Source organism: Pecten maximus, chromosome 10, assembly GCF_902652985.1.
Source record: "Pecten maximus chromosome 10, xPecMax1.1, whole genome shotgun sequence".
Classification (NCBI taxonomy): Eukaryota; Metazoa; Mollusca; class Bivalvia; order Pectinida; family Pectinidae; genus Pecten; species Pecten maximus.
In genome coordinates, this window is record NC_047024.1 from 29,180,263 (window position 1) to 29,200,881 (window position 20,619).

A 20,619-nucleotide genomic window follows, 5' to 3' on the forward strand; every position below is an offset into this window, starting at 1 on the left:
CGAACTTGGTAGCCCTGTGTCTCAGCTAGCCACTTAGGTAATATGACCGTGGATTCCCAGCATGCTACTGAACCAAAATGAAGATCTTAGTCTTTTTTCTTACTAGTAAATGGTTTAAATACGTACAAATAAATGCGATACACTTGTTCAACTCTCTTAGAAACTGGAGAAACGTGCTGTCAATTCTTCTCTTTATACACGTACCGTTGATGAAGTATTCAGTGTGGCTAATCAGGTACTCTTGGAAGATTTATAGAGCAAGTGTTAATGGCCATGCTTCGGTATTGGAACTCTTCGGTGTTTTAGATATCGAAGTCGGAACATTTAGAAATGAGGAAACGTTGATACACGAATGCGATTAGTCGTATTAATCAAAATACAAAAATGTAATTATTTACAGATGATTTCCAAAGGCATAGGGTATCGTGCAGAACATTTTCTGTTGTACATACAAGTTTGTAGATTTAACACTTTGGTAAAACAACCGTCCTACTCGTTGCCCTGACAGCTGATCCAAGCTAGGATGACAAAGTGCAAGTTGAAATTTTAAGATTTTACATTCCTACCTCGTATTGATTGATGTTGTTTTATCATATCTGATCACTTTAAACATAGGAAAACTAACAAAAACACTGAAAAACACAGAATTAGGCCTTTGTGTCAGACTGTAGATACAGCATGGCCGACAGGTGGCCAACTTGTATTTTGACAATTGAAGTTTGTTATCGCTATTCCTCAAAAAGCATTAAAAGAATCTTCCTCAAATTTCATATGTAGGTTTCCCTTGATCTCTAAGCATATTCCGGTATATGACCAACCTGTCAACAACATGGCAAACACACAGCCATCTAGGATTTTGACAATGAGAACTTTATCAGCGATGCCTTAAAGTACAAAATGGCTATCTTGGGTCTTACATTTTAGTGTGGTGGCTCCACGTGGTCTCCAGCTGTGCGGTCTGATTAAAAGAACTAGTATACTAAACAGATGGTTGACAAATAGCATAATCTTTCTGGATTTTGACAGTTGTGGGTTGCTCGTGCAATAAAATGTAAAATAAAGTTAATAAATGTTTTAAAAGAAGAGTGATTGAAGGGGAAAGAAGAGAAATGGTCAGTCTTTCATTTGACTGTAAGGATCATTCAATGGTGGGTGCCACTCTGGGGTCTCTTGTTTTTGTTGAAGCCCTCGCCACTATCTGGGTCATACTGATTCCAAGTTTTGTTATACTGCATACTGAACAGGTTACAACACCGTAACACTAAATTCCATATTTGTCTTTTTCGTCGTTCTTCAAATATATTGATTGCTGTAATGTATAGAATAAAGGAGCCAAAGCATGCGTAGCTGGCAATGCATCTGAATGAAATTGCCACGCGTGAAACTTAATGTGGCTTGTAATGAATTTGACAAAAAAACCTTCAAAAAGAATTATCTGAATGTCAGTACTGCAAGGTGACACGCATCGAAATAAACATCACACACAAAATAACACATCAATAGGAGTTTAATGTTTATTAATTTGCAAAAAAAAAGCACTGGTGTCTAACAATAAGTAAAAGTGATTTTTTCCTAAAATATGTACATTTGTAGCTTGCGAAGAAAACAAATGTGGTAATGTTCACGTTATAGGGAAAAGCGCCGAGATGACATGTCCTCGCACGTCTCCTAAATGGTCATTCTTGCATCACATATTCTTTATTACTAAAGCGGGAGGATCAGATTTAGCACATAGCATGCGACGAACTATTAACGATGAAACACATTTTGTTTGGCTGCATTGAACTACAAACAATACAAGATACAAATCATAACAACGGTAATATCTATATTTGTGACTATCAACATTAAGATTATTTGAAATATCTTAACTTATTTTAAAAAAAATCTTATCTAATCATTGTCTCTTTGTTTTACTGTACGCTGCATGTGGTCTTGTTGATACCTTGTCCGTTTATAAATGACAGTAGCTGTGAACGTTAAAACGATACCCAACCAACCAACCTTGTCTTCTGGCGTTTGCGTGATATTGTTCGAGTATATTTATATTGGCTTTTACCTTTTTGTTGTTTTTGATATTTCATTTTTACATACATGATCAACAATTTATTGAACAAAGGAATAAAATTAACGATGTAATTGGTTCCTTAATAGTAAAATATCCCCTTGCGTGTCACTATATTCTATATTCTGTGTGGTGGTCGGGTGGCACAGTGGTAACACACTTGCCTTTCACCAGGACGGCCATGGTTTAACTACCAGATCACGTCCTGCCAAAGTAAGACCCCTCGCGCGCTTCAATCCGGGCCAACATGCGTGATATATATAAGTTGATATAAAATATCCACAAAATAAGCAGTGTGAAATAATTTTTACTCTTCATCAAGGAATGACACGACAGATCGTTGCCCTAAGCACTGATTAACATAATAACATAATATTAAGGATTACCCCTGCGTCAATATGTCGAACACTCCAAGCTGACAATTTAAATCGAAAGTTAATTGACACGTAAAAATTGTCTTGCAGTATCAATACTTTATTCGATATTGCCCAGCATCCAACTATTCCAGCATCCATGTATGTATATCTTACATAAATATAAGATAAGCGGCTAACTTGCTTGTTCCAAAAACGGCTATGAATAAAACAAAGAAAAAGACGTCGAGAAATTTCGCCACATCCTGCCAGGATGTTTCCATCTGTCCATTTTCATTGCAGTTGCATTCGGAATCCGTCATGCTTCCTGTCTCGATTCTATCTGATTCAAGAATTGTAGACACCGTTGTTTCCGAACAAATACGGTTTTGTTTACTTAGAATTGTGTTGGTGTTACTTTTCTTTTTGCGTTCGTTTTTTGTTTTAGCTTTGACACAAACTCTTTTACATATGATATATTTCAACCAAGACGGAATCTTCTCTTGCGGGGGTTTATGATACAGTCTTAATACTAATATAGTACAAATTGTCACAAGCATATTGGTACAGAGTTCTGCCATCAAGAGATAACATAATCGAGGGAAAGAAGGCTCACTGGTTCCAGGCAGAGTGTCCGACACGATAGTCATAAACACAGCAATAGCTAGCAAAACTGTCACGGAAAATCCAACACGTTCACCGGACTCGGCCGGAAGAAGAAACACCATGATGTTCAACAGTCCCAAAATACAGAAAGGTACGATGGTGTTAATAACTTGAAACATTGGTCGTCGTTTAAGTACCACCGTCAGTTCCAGTGTTTGGGTATCTGCTAGTGTGAAGACTCTACTTCTTGCAGATATCATCTCCCAAAGACTGTTTGGATAATAGAAATCCAAATCAATTGCAGATGAGCTCGTTTCAATAAACACATCGAATAACGTATACATGTACATGCTGAAGAAGAATGAGCATGTTTGCTGATCAAACGGATAGTATGTAATATCAGCTGGACACGTGATTTGATATACATTTGGAGGGCCCCAGAATGTGGATCCGTCATTATCCACAGCGATCTTAAGACTGTCAAAGCCGGGAGGTTCAACATTATCAAATGGATTCAATAGTAAGAGATCTGGTTTCCATATGGTTTTCTGTGAAACAAATATACGATCAATGCCACCAAAGTCATTAGGATTCCATTCCAGCTGACAGTCATGCCAAGTCATTACAGATATTCCATTAATGGAAAATTTGCCTGTCTTTTCTTCGAATTCCTTCATTGAGAGAATAAAAAAATCCAACATTCACTTTTGTAGGCTCCGATAGATTTAACGTAGGGCGTAATTCCGTGCTATAATTCGTCATCAAGTGTTGGTGTAGTCTTGCCAAATCCCCCTGCATTGCTCCGTATATGGTTGGCACCAAGAGAAAGAATAGCAACGACATCATGATTACCTGTACCGTGCTGGTATGTCGGAATCAGTAGCACTACTTGCTTAAATGGAACATTATCAATCAATATAAAAACAGAGGATGTTATATCATTGGGGAAAACGTAGCAGATAACGCATTGACATTGTTAAACAGATTGAGAGAAATTGTAAAGCCTTCAGCATCAAAGAAATGAACCGCTACATAAGCATTTCCCCTGTACAAATAAATACCCTGTCGCTATGTATATATACATATATACTGAAACGAAAAAGAAACGCAACATGGAAAATTGTGATTAATTTTGTATTAAATATACATATCTGTATAAAAATCGCGGAAATAAACATGCACCCTGCCTAACACCCATACCAATCTTCAAAATCACCCAAGTGTGACTAGAGACCTATGCACTTCCGGCGCGGTAAAAACATCAAAAACCGTGCCTGTACAAACATATGCGTTCTTTTTTCATTCAAACCAGTATCAATTCATCACTAACATTGAGCCACATCATCGCCAATACTTTTGCAAACAATAATTCCTTTTACAATTATGCCACGGTTATCAAAGGTTGATAGAGGACGTGCTATAGCGATGCTTCTGGCAGGGAACACGCAACTTCACGTCGCTCGACAATTCAGAGTTCACAAATCGACTATTAGTCGATTAGTTTCACGTCTTAACGCAACAGGAAGAGTCGATGACCAGCCGAGATCAGGACGTCCACGCGTAACGTCGCGACGTCAAGACCGGGTTCTTAGGTTGGCACACCTGCGTAACAGGAGATTAACGGCCGCTGAAACGGCAAGGAATACGATTGGTAATCATAACCGTCGAATTCATCCCCAAACAGTGATCAACAGACTGTGTGAGGCTAATTTGCGTGCAAGGCGACAGTACGTTGGTTTACCACTAACACCGCAACGTCGAGCACGTCGTATGCAATGGGCAACGGCACATATGCCCAGACGTTTTCCTATGAGACGTTGGAGGTCTATGCTCTTCACCGATGAATCTCGATTCACGTTATTTCGAGCAGATGGCCGTCAACGTGTGTACCGGCGTCGAGGCGAACGTTTTGCTGACGCCTGTGTTTTGGAACACGACCGATTTGGGGGTGGATCAGTTATGGTTTGGGCGGGAATCTCCCATGGTTTGAAGACGCCTTTGGTGATAGTCAATGGGAATTTAACGGCCGTACGCTATCGGGATGAGATCCTTAGGCCCCATGTTGTGCCGTTTGTTAGGCAGCATCATCTAACCTTTCAGCAAGATAACGCGAGACCACACGTTGCAAGAGTCTGTAGAGACTTTCTTGCGACACAGAACATTGTTCCTATAGATTGGCCTCCATATAGCCCCGACCTGTCCCCATCAAATTGTAGGTTTAATAAAATAATACTTGTGAGCATTATGTTTAAATTTCATATGTAATAGTTAATATTGAATATTGATGTAACATCCTTTAAATGTTTAGAGATTTTTAAGAACAGGTCACTTTGCTAGAAGGTCATGATTGGTAGTACCCTACGTGAATCCAAGTTGAAATGGCAGCAGTTTTGAAACCGTGCCCTAATATCGTGTGTGTCCTCCTCGAACAGTTATCACATCTCTAATTCTTTGTTGCATTGAGTTCATCAGGGCATTGACTTTCCGTATTGGAATGTTATTCCATTCTTGGACGAGTACATTTGCTAACTGAGGGAGGGTATTTGGGGGGTTACGGCGATTTCGAATTCTTCTGTCTAATTCATCCCACAAATGCTCGATTGGGGACAGGTCGGGGCTATATGGAGGCCAATCTATAGGAACAATGTTCTGTGTCGCAAGAAAGTCTCTACAGACTCTTGCAACGTGTGGTCTCGCGTGATCTTGCTGAAAGGTTAGATGATGCTGCCTAACAAACGGCACAACATGGGGCCTAAGGATCTCATCCCGATAGCGTACGGCCGTTAAATTCCCATTGACTATCACCAAAGGCGTCTTCAAACCATGGGAGATTCCCGCCCAAACCATAACTGATCCACCCCCAAATCGGTCGTGTTCCAAAACACAGGCGTCAGCAAAACGTTCGCCTCGACGCCGGTACACACGTTGACGGCCATCTGCTCGAAACAACGTGAATCGAGATTCATCGGTGAAGAGCATAGACCTCCAACGTCTCATAGGAAAACGTCTGGGCATATGTGCCGTTGCCCATTGCATACGACGTGCTCGACGTTGCGGTGTTAGTGGTAAACCAACGTACTGTCGCCTTGCACGCAAATTAGCCTCACGCAGTCTGTTGATCACTGTTTGGGGATGAATTCGACGGTTATGATTACCAATCGTATTCCTTGCCGTTTCAGCGGCCGTTAATCTCCTGTTACGCAGGTGTGCCAACCTAAGAACCCGGTCTTGACGTCGCGACGTTACGCGTGGACGTCTTGATCTCGGCTGGTCATCGACTCTTCCTGTTGCGTTAAGACGTGAAACTAATCGACTAATAGTCGATTTGTGAACTCTGAATTGTCGAGCGACGTGAAGTTGCGTGTTCCCTGCCAGAAGCATCGCTATAGCACGTCCTCTATCAACCTTTGATAACCGTGGCATAATTGTAAAAGGAATTATTGTTTGCAAAAGTATTGGCGATAATGTGGCTCAATGTTAGTGATGAATTGATACTGGTTTGAATGAAAAAAGAACGCATATGTTTGTACAGGCACGGTTTTTGATGTTTTTACCGCGCCGGAAGTGCATAGGTCTCTAGTCACACTTGGGTGATTTTGAAGATTGGTATGGGTGTTAGGCAGGGTGCATGTTTATTTCCGCGATTTTTATACAGATATGTATATTTAATACAAAATTAATCACAATTTTCCATGTTGCGTTTCTTTTTCGTTTCAGTATATAATATAGTAGAATTAACACTCAAAGTCTCCGTAAAGAGATGCTAGTACTGTCGTCGGATTATGTATTGATATGTGGTGGATTATTAACTTCTTCAAAAATGAAAAGTATTCTCCTCATTAAAATAAAAAAAATATTTGTTGTCAGACCCACCTTTCCGGTACTCTGTAAGCGAAGTTGCCGACCGCCATCTTTTTAAATACCTTATTGGTAGGATACCACAGAGTCCTAAAAGTGTTTCAGCATAAAGCACATTGAAATTATAAGATTATTTTATTCAACGTATGTATGGTTGCCATTATTCAAATTATTACTGCAGTTAAATCAATAAGATGATGACTTGTTCAATCAATCTTAATACACGACCATGCCCCATGTTTGATGACATGTAACATACCGTCCATGGATGTGAGTATCATTGTAGCGAAATGTTCGTTATTTTTGTACCGAACATTTCATCTTTTCATTCGGATGATTTAGAAGTAGATAGTCAGCATTTTTGTGTATGACATGGACTATTTCTGTCATTATCGTTAAACCGTAAAACAGATTCCAGTAGACATATTTCGTGTTGTTCAGTTTGTGATGTACATGTATTTGTTTGAATTCTATATCTAATGGGGTTTTTTTGTTTGTTTGTTTTTGTTTTTGTTTTGTTTTTTTCGAAACCTCCATTTACTTTATGTCTCTAATAGTTTTGAGCGTTATACAATGAGTATAAAACTAAGGTTTCGAGATGTTTCCATTATGATAAGTTCATGTATTAAACGGTATTCACATTTTCTATGTTAATGATTTTCTATATAAGCAATACACCTCTAAAAATCAGTAACGTACATTCCAAAGGGATATGTTTCACGAATGAGTATGTAACAAAATATATATACTACAATATTAACATGAATTATTCACTTTAAGGACGGAAAATGGACAAATCTCGAGCAGAAATCCAAAATCCATATAGCGAAAGATTGAATGCAATGATGCGGAAGGGTACATTAAAAATAAGGGGATCGAAAAACTATGTTCCCCCAGACCACTTTTCTTCTGTTACGCAAATAAACGGGGCTTGAAGCAAAATGTGGCATGGAAAAGACCAAGGAAACAAAAAGAAAAAATATGAAACTGAATCGATCACTACGGAAGACGATGTTGTCAGAGGAAATAGAAACAACGCTAACATGGAAAGGGCACCTGACCCTACAGAGCGTTTTGTACAAACGCCTTTGTAAAAGCTGGAAGACGGAAAAGGATAAGTCGGGCACTATCGAAAAATCCAAGAGAATATATGAAGCCCAAGGAAAACCAAATATAAAACGGCACAGCGGAAGTTGCAGCGGTGCAAAAGAAAACTAAATCGCCTATTACTTCTAGTAAAGTAGATACGCAACTTAGGAAAGCTTGAATCAGTAGAGAACATGGCAGGAAGGTAAGAAAGCAGCTTCTGATGTTACATGTCCTGACAAGAGAAATAAAATCAGCAAAGGAAGGGAATAACGTGGCTAAACAAAGGATATTACTTACTGTCATTGCTGGTAAAGTTATCAAGATATACAGGTGTGCTGTAGATATGATGAAAAGAGTAAGTGAAGACAGACGACAATAATATGCCCCTTTGCATTGGGAGTTCTGACTATCTTTATATAGGTCGATAAATAGTAAATTCGTCAAACTTCGGAATGCGTATGTGTAATGCGATTTTGTAAGTAACAATAATAACCGTCAAGAATATGTCTATTTGGCAAAATTGACAAGGAGAAGCTGTAATTCTAATTTATGAAGAGACCCCATGTTCATATGAAAAGCTAATAATAAGCATTGCTAATTCTAAAATCATATAGCCGCAAGAAAAACAACATATAATCTGCCGTTTTTCATTTACAAAAGTCGACTTGTCCATTGTAAAAATAGGATTGCCAGGGAAATTTTCGTTGTAATGGAGAAAGGCGAAACGTGAAAATTTGCTCCGAATGGTCAAAATGTTTGAAATAACAATGCAATATTCTGCCTCATTTATGGATGAAAAAGATAACTGAAATATCGCTGCGGTCCATGTTCTATATAAAAAATAAAGATAGTATATGGAGCGCAACAAAAATCTTTCCTTACCCGACCTACTTTCTATCGCGTCAGAATAGAGACCCCCGTGATGAGTGGCGAATCGCAATTAATTACGATTTCGATCGTTACAGAAAATGGCGGTATTTTTTATTCCCTTGCGTTCCTTATTGCTGTTAACCTTTTATTGTTTTGTTAATTGAATATTATTAGGTACCATAATCGTAATTTTTCAAATGCTTTTATCTGTAAAATCTATTATCATAGATTTAATACCGCCTTATGTGAATCCCATCATGCTTGCTACACTATCGTTATCAGAATTGGCTTGATATTCTGTCGGAGATTAGTGTGAAGGAAGAACATATATATTCATTCTACATTACACACGTGTCCAATCGAAACTACAAACTGAGTACACAAAACTACTGTACGTGAAGAGATAAGTTGCTAATGGATTCGATAAACGTAATGGAATGGTAAACAAGTTTGTTATAGGATTTGTGAGTAATAGCCGTATTCTCTTCAGTCGAAACATTAAAAAGAATGTCAATCAATTTGGAAGCATAAACTGGTTGAGTGTTCTATAAATAGATTAAGGTTATCATATGGCGATACCTACTTACGCATGGCCACTGCCTCACTTTTGGCCTTCTTTTGAGCGTTCGCCTCTGTGAAGAAGATTTTGGTTCTGTCCCCTGGCCGAGACAAATTAGAGCTTATGAATATGGTATTGCTATTTCTGTTTAGTGCTCAGCATTTTAGGAGTTGGACGACTTGTTCTACCGTTGTCGGCGCAACGTCATGTTTGGCGCCTTTCGCAGTATGCTTCAGTGTAGTGGGCATCAGAAACACGATCATACACCAGCCTTCTAAAAAATATGCACATTCACCACAAGCATGAATCTAGCACACTTGGGCCGTCTTTAAATGTCCTTAGTTGATGTCTTTAATAATACAAAACGAAGAAACAACCTACTTGCATGGGGTCAACCTAAGGACAAATTCCGTGGAAACGTCATGTTTGGCATCTTCTCTGGGTCATTATTCTGACAGTGGATTAAGCCAGTCACCTACTGCTGCGTCAAGCAGGGTGCATTAGGTACAATGTTAATGACACTTCGTACAGAACGTATCACTTCAAACGGATGAAAGTTCAGATTAAAAATGAGACAGTATCAAGCGAGGCTACAAGAGCGCAAAGAAATATAATCATGAGTGCAGAAAGATTTTACATAGCTCACAGTTCTGAGTGATTTCACCGTTTTCTTTTATGCATGTGGCATTAGATAGAGCCTATGAATAAGGTCAGAAAAAAATATCGTAGAAGCCGGTTAATCACGGCCACCTGTATCTGGGTTCCATTTCTACTATGCATTTTGGGAGTTGGACTGCTGGATTTGCCCGTTGTCAGTATAGTGTGACCGGGTGGAGTGTCCAGTTGGGTGTCTTTGGCAGTATGCTTCAGTAAAAATCATGTTGCAGTCTTCATGTTTAGTCTTTTTCCACGTAACATTGAGTTAACGTATTACTAAATCCGTGCAAGAGCGGGAAAAGAATATGCCTGTTGTATCTTATTCGAAGTTGTAAGAGGCAATTTATTGTGGGGCCCCCGTAAGGTTGGGATGATTTCACCTTTGTTTTATGTTCAAGGGACATTGGAGAACCCAAAAATAATGGATAATAGTGGATGTCCTCCATCGTATTCTATTTTGAAGACCGAGATAATATTTTGTCCCCATAACAACACTTGAGATCTTAAAATTATCCTTTCCTTCCTTGCTGATTCAGTTTCGCGCTATCGCAAGAGAAAAACATAAACATACTGCAGCCTCCCAAAACACACATACATACAATATACGCATCTATCTCGCATACAGAGGAGATTGTGCTTAAATGACCTTAGCTGTTGATAGTATGTTAAACAATACAAAACCAAAGTCTCACTGCTCTGTCTACTTTTTTTGTACTCCAGGCGCTTCCTGACACCCGTTCTAATATGACCCTGGTTGTTGCGAGCAAAAAAAATCTCGTTGACTACATGAATCAATGCACCGGCTTAAGCATGAACCATAAATCACCTGTTCCAGAAAGTGCAATTTCCACATCAATTAATTTTGCAATTCAAGATGCATATCTTTTTCGTGTTTGGCATTGATAAGATTAAGTTATTCAATTGTTTGTTTAAGTTGGTATATAATTCGTCAAGTAATTGTATTTTTTTTTTTTTTTTTTTTACCACATCTGAAAAAAATAGTTTCTCTCTTGTGCTGAACATCTAAAACATCTTTAGTCCTGTGATAAAGGACCGGGAACCATTTGCTCTACTAGAATATATAAACAACGGAATTTACTTTGTACGGTACATATGTTTTGATAAGATATAGAGGACAGACTATTTGATGCATACTTTAATAGGAGTTTTAATCTAAAATCACAATTGTTTTACTTTTTGAGCGTGATATTTTGGACAGAATGAAAAGAAAATGTGAAAAGCGAGAAATTTACGTTGTGAACCTTGGAAACCACACATTCATAATGTTTAAGAGAACAAAATACGGGCTCGTTTTTATACCCAATGATATATCCTTTTCGGGTTCAATATAGTTTCATCTGCAGCGTTAGAAAATCGCTTGGGCATTTGTGTAGGAAGATTGACCTCTTTAAATCGATCTCCTAAAGTGAAGGCATTACCTATATAAGTCACTTCTGTCACGTGATCTTGTTTTGAACCATATCGATTAATATTGCTCCATTTAAACAGGTAGTGATATCGGTTCTGACATAGCTGAACGATAGAGGCGAACATGATGCCATTACTATTCATTCTCTCAGTGTCACTGACAACCATATTCGGGACAATGCATGGAAATTTAACTAAACTACATCGGCACCTGATGGCAAATTATAGTCCAGAATTCCGTCCTGCGTTAAACCTCTCAGAACCAACAACGGTGAATATCAAGTTTTATCCATTCTCGTTGAAGGAGTTCGAAGAAAAGACCAGCAAGCTTTCTATAGTTGGAGTATTTGTAATCGAGTGGCATGACTTTCAGTTGAAATGGAACCCGGATGAGTTTGGTGACCTAAATCGTATGCTGATTTCACAAAACACTTTATGGAAACCAGATATCTTACTAATGAATCCGTTCGAGAAAATTGAACCTCCAGGCTTTGACAGGCTAAAGATCCTTGTTCTTAATGATGGATCCGTATCCTGGGCCCCTCCAGATGTCTTTGAGGTCTCGTGTGCAGCTGATATCACATATTATCCATTTGATCAGCATACATGTTTATTTCATTTTAGCATTTACATGTATAACATATTCGAGGTGTTGATAAAACCAGACTACTATGAGATAACTTTGGATTATTATTCACCAAACAGTCTTTGGAAAATGAAATTTGCAAGTAGTCGTGTACTCACACACACTGACTCCCAGATACTGGTACTGAAGATGATTTTCCAGCGACGACCAATGTTTCAAGTTATCAATACAATATTACCGTTCTGTTTTTTGGGGTTTTTGAATATCATGGTATTTCTTCTTCCGACTGAGTCCGGTGAACGTGTTGGATTTTCCGTTACCGTTCTGCTAGCTATTGCTGTGTTTATGACTATCGTGGCTGACACTCTGCCTGGAACCAGTGAGCCTTCATTCCCTCGATTGTGTTATCTTTTGGTGGCAGAGCTTGGTATCAATATGCTTGTGACGATTTGTACTATATTAGTGTTAAGACTGCATCATAAACCCCAGCACCAGAAGATTCCATCTTGGTTGGCGTACATTATAGGTAAAAGTGTTCGTTGTAACGCTAAAATGGGAAAAGGACACAAACTAGATCTCATAAATGAAAGCAGCATTTGTCTTGAAACCACCGTGTCAACGATTTCAGAATCGGGAAAAGGAAACAAAAAGGACCTCGAATTGAACATCGATTTAACTCCCAGTGGAAACGGTGTGACACAAACTCAAAGAAAACATGTTTGCTGCAAAACGTCATGGCAGGATGTCGCAAAATTTCTCGATTTATTTTTCTTTATTTTGTTCATGATATTTTTCGGAACAAGCAAGATAGCCGCGTATTTTGCATTTGCATAAAAAGACACATATCTTAACTGTTAAATATATAAACTGACTAATCCCTAACTAACCCCACATTATCTCAACAATCCTATGATTAATTTGGTATTTCCATGTGATATTGGTTAATTGTTAGTTAACTCATTATTCTAAAAATCGCTATTAGAAACGAATCGGTGGGTTTCGAACGAATTTGCTCTAAAGCATCCTTGTATGAAAGGATGAAGAGGGACAAAAAAATACTAAACTACAATTAAAGATTACCGCCAAATGGAGGCTTCTGATTGACCAAAATTTCAATAATGTGTGATTTTGATGAAAATGTATGTACATTTGTGTTTTGTTATACAATTCAATGGCAGTGTCAATTTGATGAAAAAACCAGAGAGCTGTCATTCATTTCCCTCTGATTAGCTGAAATCATATCCAGTTATAACTTTTGTTCTATTTGATGACGATCAAAATGAAACTTGATGGGAGGGATAATAACATGACAATGTTAATTTTAAACAAAAAATACTTGCATATCCCATCCCGATTCTATTTTAACATCCAGCAATTTGATTCTTTGACAGATTTTCATCAATCTTTTAACATATATATATTGGTAATGAGATAATGGTGCAAAGTTATGTACTTTTTAGTGGATTTAAAAATGTTAACGGCTTTGAAAAGAATTTTAGTTTCAGACTTGCTATACTGTTGTAAAAACGTTCTCTTAAAGGTTTTAGATCAAGTCTTTCCAATAAAATATGTTTAACTGTAAACGGTTCGTTACATGCGATGTACTTGGGCTGTTCCTCACACTTCAGCAAGTATGAATGCGTTAAATATGTTCGATTTAATTGAGTGTATTTTATTGTCTACATATTAACTCCATGCATTTTGTCACTGTGATAATAAAAAAATAGTTATAAAAGTCCGCGAACGTATAAAATGAATGTGATGTTTGAATTTCTGCTTAGAAAGATGTGTCCATTAATCGACTTTTCTTAATGTTTATGTAACTATTGTCATATCTTGTGTTAACGACGGACGGACTTCTGATACAGTTCATGATTTTGCATATATTTCCAATATTAGTTTTTAAATGTTTATTGTTTAAGAAATATTTGTTTGACGGTATACGGTTCTTTACACTGAGACAGGTCTTCGCGCCTCAATAAGTAAGAATGCGTTCTATATATGTCATCTTAATGCCGGAAAGGACAACCTTGTCTCGGCAGCTGTCTCTATATGCAGGAAGCCATTCCCCAATAGTTGGTTTATTTGAGTGTAATTTGTCTACATACACATTTCGTTCATTTTGCCACCATGATGTTTATTTATTTACAAACGTTTTAAAAGGGTCAAATGAAGTTTTGTTGATTTAAGTGAAAATGTTGTTTTTGCGACGCGATCTGCTTTTTCATTACCGGGTACTTCTTTATGTCCAGGAGAAATATTACATGACAACTCGAGGTAAGATTATGTGGTGTAATCATTTCTATTGCGAAGACTCTGTAATACAGATAAAGTCTAGAATAGATAATTTTGTTTGGTATGTCGTTAGCTTTGATATGTTCAAGTGTTTGGTTGATCGTATGAGCTTCTGTGGAGAATATCGAAGACAATATTGGAATATTAATCAGAAGCGAACATCCAAATGCTGCATTTGCCACAACCATGGATGCGGCTACGTTATGATTGTCCTTACAGCTATCAGTGTAGGATTAAGGTCACTGTATTGAGACTGTAGACGTAAGTCGTAAGATGAACGAATGGTATAGGAGTCAGTTCCGTGTTGTTGTTTTTTTCAGGTGAGAAGTATGTTCTTAAGTTGATTATGTTCGCACCTGAACCCTATATATTCTTTTGGATATCCATGTGGCTTCTCTCGATATATGTATATGACACCCGAAATAGCATGCCTCGATGGCGAGTGATAACTAATACGGCCACAGACTGGATCCCTGATTAATCACAAGACGCTGATATCTATTTTTTATTTTTTTATTTTCTAAAATAGAATCAAAGATGGATAGGCTGACATTTAAGTCAACATAAATTATTACAGAATGTATGTATATTACCATCATTTTTATCAAAATCGATCTAAATGTAATAACAATATTCGTAATCAATTCCTAATAATCAATTGAAATCGACCAAGAAAAGATTGAACAACTGTATTTGTTCTGTTGTTTCCCTTGACAATGCCTCACATTTGGTCTTTATTTGAGTCTAAAAATGGCAGTTTTGAAATATCAGACACCCCGTCACGATAAGTATGCAATTCCATATCGATCTGGCAAAGTACGTCAACACACTTATTAACAGTTTAACGGTACCATCAAAGTAGCATTTATCTCGTTCGTTTCATTAGTGATTGGATGTTTTTGTGTTGGCAATCCAACACACTGGGGACAATCATCACATCGATAGAAAACACTGTTCACAAAGCACACCTCAATTCCCTGTATGAACAGACACGCTTGTAAATTTTCTCGGTGATGGATGGAATTGTAAGATAAATTCCCTATTTAAATGTTGGTCATTGAATTATACTATGTCTACAACATTAATGGATCTAGGTTTAATTACAATGCATACTATTTGCAATTGAAATGCATTGTCTGTATCTTGATATATCGATATAAAGGCATTAGATATCCCTCCATCCTCCTTCGTATATATATTCACCAGAGACTGACCACTCACTTAAAAAGATTCTGACTCCTATATCTTTCGTTCATATTGTTTACGGCGGCAGTCAAAATGCACTTATGGAAACATCACGAGGTAGCTGCATCCATGCTTGCGACAAATGCAATCTTGGTATGCCGGTTTCCGAATGAGGTATCAATATTTTCTGCAGAAGCCCACGCTATCTACATGTACCTAGCACTTGGACATATTAAAGGTAACGAGTTACCGGAAGCAGTAATTTATTATGACTCTCTATACATCTTAAAGAGTCTTTGCAACAAACCTCTGGAAAATATCTCAAAAGGAAATGTACTTATTAAATTACAGAATCCTATTTATTTGTGATAACATGGTCCAGTATACTGGGTTAATTTGTTATAACATGGTCCAGTATACTGGGTTTATTTGTGATAACATGGTCCAGTATACTGGGTTTATTTGTGATAACCTGGTCCAGTATACTGGGTTCATTGTGATAACATGGTCCAGTGTACTGGGCTAACTTATGATAACATGGTCCAGTATACTGGGTTAATTTGTGATAACATTGTCCAGTATACTGGGTTCATTGTGATAACATGGTCAGTATACTGGGTTTATATGTGATAGCATTGTCCAGTATTCTGGGTTCATTGTGATAACATGGTCCAGTATACTGGGTTAACTTATGATAACATGGTCCAGTATTCTGGGTTCATTGTGATAACATGGTCCAGTGTACTGGGTTTATATGTGATAACATTGTCCAGTATTCTGGGTTCATTGTGATAACATGGTCCAGTATACTGGGTTAACTTATGATAACATGGTCCAGTATACTGGGTTCATTTATGATAACATGGTCCAGTATTCTGGGTTAATTTTGATAACATTGTCCAGTATTCTGGGTTGATTTGTGATAACATGGTCCAGTATACTGGGTTAACTTATGATAACATGGTCCAGTATACTTGGTTAATTTGTGATAACATGGTCCAATATTCTGGGTTCATTGTGATAACATTGTCCAGTATACTGGGTTAATTTATGATAACATTGTCCAGTATACTGGGTTTATTTGTTATAACAAGGTCCAGTATACTGGGTTAATTTATGATAACACGGTCCAGTATACTGGGTTCATTGTGATAACATGGTCCAGTATACTGGGTTCATTGTGATAACATTGTCCAGTATACATGGTTAATTTGTGATAACATTGTCCAGTATACTGGGTTAACTTATGATAACATTGTCCAGTATACTGGGTTAACTTATGATAACATGGTCCAGTATACTGGGTTAATTTGTGATAACATTGTCCAGTATACTGGGTTAATTTGTGATAACATTGTCCAGTATACTGGGTTAACTTATGATAACATGGTCCAGTATACTGGGTTCATTTGTGATAACATTGTCCAGTATACTGGGTTTATTTGTGATAACATGGTCCAGTATACTGGATTAATTTGTGATAACATGGTCCAGTATTCTGGTTTCATTGTGATAACATGGTCCAGTATTCTGGGTTCATTGTGATAACCTGGTCCAGTATTCTGGGTTTATTAGTGATAACATGGTCCAGTATACTGGGTTAATTTGTGATAACATGGTCAGTGTACTGGGTTTATTAGTGATAACATTGTCCAGTATACTTGGTCCATTTGTGATAACATGGTCAGTATACTGGGTTAATTTGTGATAACATAGTCCAGTATACTGGGTTAATTTATGATAACATGGTCCAGTATACTGGGTTAATTTGTTATAACAAGGTCCAGTATACTGGGTTTATTTGTTATAACAAGGTCCAGTATACTGGGTTAATTTATGATAACATGGTCCAGTATACTGGGTTAACTTATGATAACATGGTCCAGTATTCTGGGTTCATTGTGATAACATGGTCCAGTATACTGGGTTCATTTGTGATAACATGGTCCAGTATACTGGGTTAATTTATGATAACATGGTCCAGTATTCTGGGTTCATTGTGATAACATGGTCCAGTATTCTGGGTTAATTTATGATAACATGGTCCAGTATACTGGGTTAATTTGTGATAACATGGTCCAGTATACTGGGTTAACTTATGATAACATGGTCCAGTATACTGGGTTCATTTATGATAACATGGTCCAGTATTCTGGGTTAATTTGTGATAACATTGTCCAGTATTCTGGGTTGATTTGTGATAACATGGTCCAGTATACTGGGTTAACTTATGATAACATGGTCCAGTATACTTGGTTAATTTGTGATAACATGGTCCAATATTCTGGGTTCATTGTGATAACATTGTCCAGTATACTGGGTTAATTTATGATAACATTGTCCAGTATACTGGGTTTATTTGTTATAACAAGGTCCAGTATACTGGGTTAATTTATGATAACACGGTCCAGTATACTGGGTTCATTGTGATAACATGGTCCAGTATACTGGGTTCATTGTGATAACATTGTCCAGTATACTGGGTTAATTTGTGATAACATTGTCCAGTATACTGGGTTAACTTATGATAACATTGTCCAGTATACTGGGTTAACTTATGATAACATGGTCCAGTATACTGGGTTAATTTGTGATAACATTGTCCAGTATACTGGGTTAATTTGTGATAACATTGTCCAGTATACTGGGTTAACTTATGATAACATTGTCCAGTATACTGGGTTAACTTATGATAACATGGTCCAGTATACTGGGTTCATTTGTGATAACATTGTCCAGTATACTGGGTTTATTTGTGATAACATGGTCCAGTATACTGGATTAATTTGTGATAACATGGTCCAGTATTCTGGTTTCATTGTGATAACATGGTCCAGTATTCTGGGTTCATTGTGATAACCTGGTCCAGTATTCTGGGATTATTAGTGATAACATGGTCCAGTATACTGGGTTAATTTGTGATAACATGGTCAGTGTACTGGGTTTATTAGTGATAACATTGTCCAGTATACTTGGTCCATTTGTGATAACATGGTCAGCATACTGGGTTAATTTGTGATAACATAGTCCAGTATACTGGGTTAATTTATGATAACATGGTCCAGTATACTGGGTTAATTTGTTATAACAAGGTCCAGTATACTGGGTTTATTTGTTATAACAAGGTCCAGTATACTGGGTTAATTTATGATAACATGGTCCAGTATACTGGGTTAACTTATGATAACATTGTCCAGTATACTGGGTTAACTTATGATAACATGGTCCAGTATACTGGGTTCATTTGTGATAACATGGTCCAGTATACTGGGTTTATTTGTGATAACCTGGTCCAGTATACTGGGTTAACTTATGATAACATGGTCCAGTATACTGGGTTAACTTATGATAACATGGTCCAGTATACTGGGTTTATTGTTATAACATGGTCCAGTATACTGGGTTCATTAGTGATAACATGGTCAGTATACTGGGTTAACTTATGATAACATGGTCCACTATACTGGGTTTATTTGTGATAACATGGTCCAGTATACTGGGTTTATTGTTATAACATGGTCCAGTATACTGGTTTTTTTTGTGATAACATGGTCCAGTATGCTGGGTTAACTTATGATAACATGGTCCAGTATACTGGGTTAACTTATGATAACATGGTCCAGTATACTGGGTTAACTTATGATAACATGGTCCAGTATACTGGTTTTTTTTGTGATAACATGGTCCAGTATACTGGGTTAATTTGTGATAACATGGTCCAGTATACTGGGTTAATTTGTGATAACATGGTCCAGTATACTGGGTTAAATTATGATAACATCGTCCAGTATTCTGGGTTAATTTGTGATAACATGGTCCAGTATACTGGGTTAACTTATGATAACATCGTCCAGTATTCTGGGTTAATTTGTGATAACATGGTCCAGTATTCTGGGTTCATTTGTGATAACATGGTCCAGTATTCTGGGTTAATTTATGATAACATGGTCCAGTATACTGGGTTCATTGTGATAACATAGTCCAGTATTCTGGGTTCATTTGTGATAACATGGTCCAGTATTCTGGGTTAATTTGTTATAACATGGTCCAGTATTCTGGGTTAACTTATGATAACATGGTCCAGTATTCTGGGTTAATTTCTTATAACATTGTCCAGTATTCTGGGTTCATTTGTGATAACATGGTCCAGTATTCTGGGTTAATTTCTTATAACATGGTCCAGTATTCTGGGTTAATTTGTGATAACATGGTCCAGTATTCTGGGTTAACTTATGATAACATTGTCCAGTATTCTGGGTTCATTTGTTATAACATGGTCCAGTATTCTGGGTTTATTTGTGATAACATGGTCCAGTATTCTGGGTTTATTTGTGATAACATGGTCCAGTATTCTGGGTTAATTTGTGATAACATGGTCCAGTAAACTGGGTTTATATGTGATAACATTGTCCAGTATACTGGGTTTATTTGTGATAACATAGTCCAGTATACTTGGTCCATTTGTGATAACATGGTCCAGTATACTGGGTTTATTTGTGATAACAGGGTTTATTTATGATAACATGGTTCAGTATACTGGGTTTATTTGTGATAACATGGTCCAGTATACAGGGTTTATTTGTGATAACATGGTCCAGTATGCTGGGTTTATTAGTGATAACATGGTCCAGTATTCTGGGTTAATTTGTGATAACATGGTCCAGTATACTTGGTCCATTTGTGATAACATGGTCCAGTTAACTGGGTTAATTTGTGAAAACATGGTCCAGTATACTTGGTCCATTTGTGATAACATGGTCCAGTATACTGGGTTTATTGTGATAACATTGTCCAGTATACTGGGTTAATTTGTGATAACATGGTCCAGTATTCTGGGTTTATTTGTTATAACATGGTCCAATATACTGGGTTTATTGTGATAACATGGTTCAGTGTACTGGGCTTATTTGTGATAACATGGTCCAGTATACTGGGTTTATTAGCTTTCCTGTTTTAATGTGTTCTTTCACGTGTTGGTACAGATCATTATCTCTAAGGCATTTCATACAACTTTCGTTTTCTTTATTTCCGCTGGACGTCCATGCTTTCCTGTTTATTTTTCTTATAA

The 20,619-nt window shown here is 37.3% G+C and overlaps 2 protein-coding genes across 2 annotated transcripts; one reads left to right on the forward strand and one right to left on the reverse strand.

Annotated features, from left to right (window-relative positions):
• Window positions 1-2,591: 2,591 nt before the first annotated feature.
• Window positions 2,592-3,701, reverse strand: LOC117336628 (acetylcholine receptor subunit beta-type unc-29-like). The gene has a single exon (XM_033897240.1). The coding sequence runs from the start codon at window positions 3,699-3,701 to the stop codon at window positions 2,592-2,594; it is 1,110 nt and encodes a 369-aa protein (XP_033753131.1).
• Window positions 3,702-11,609: 7,908 nt separating this feature from the next.
• LOC117336472 (acetylcholine receptor subunit beta-like) lies at window positions 11,610-14,124 on the forward strand. The gene has a single exon (XM_033897021.1). The coding sequence runs from the start codon at window positions 11,610-11,612 to the stop codon at window positions 12,903-12,905; it is 1,296 nt and encodes a 431-aa protein (XP_033752912.1). The 3' UTR covers window positions 12,906-14,124.
• Window positions 14,125-20,619: the final 6,495 nt, after the last annotated feature.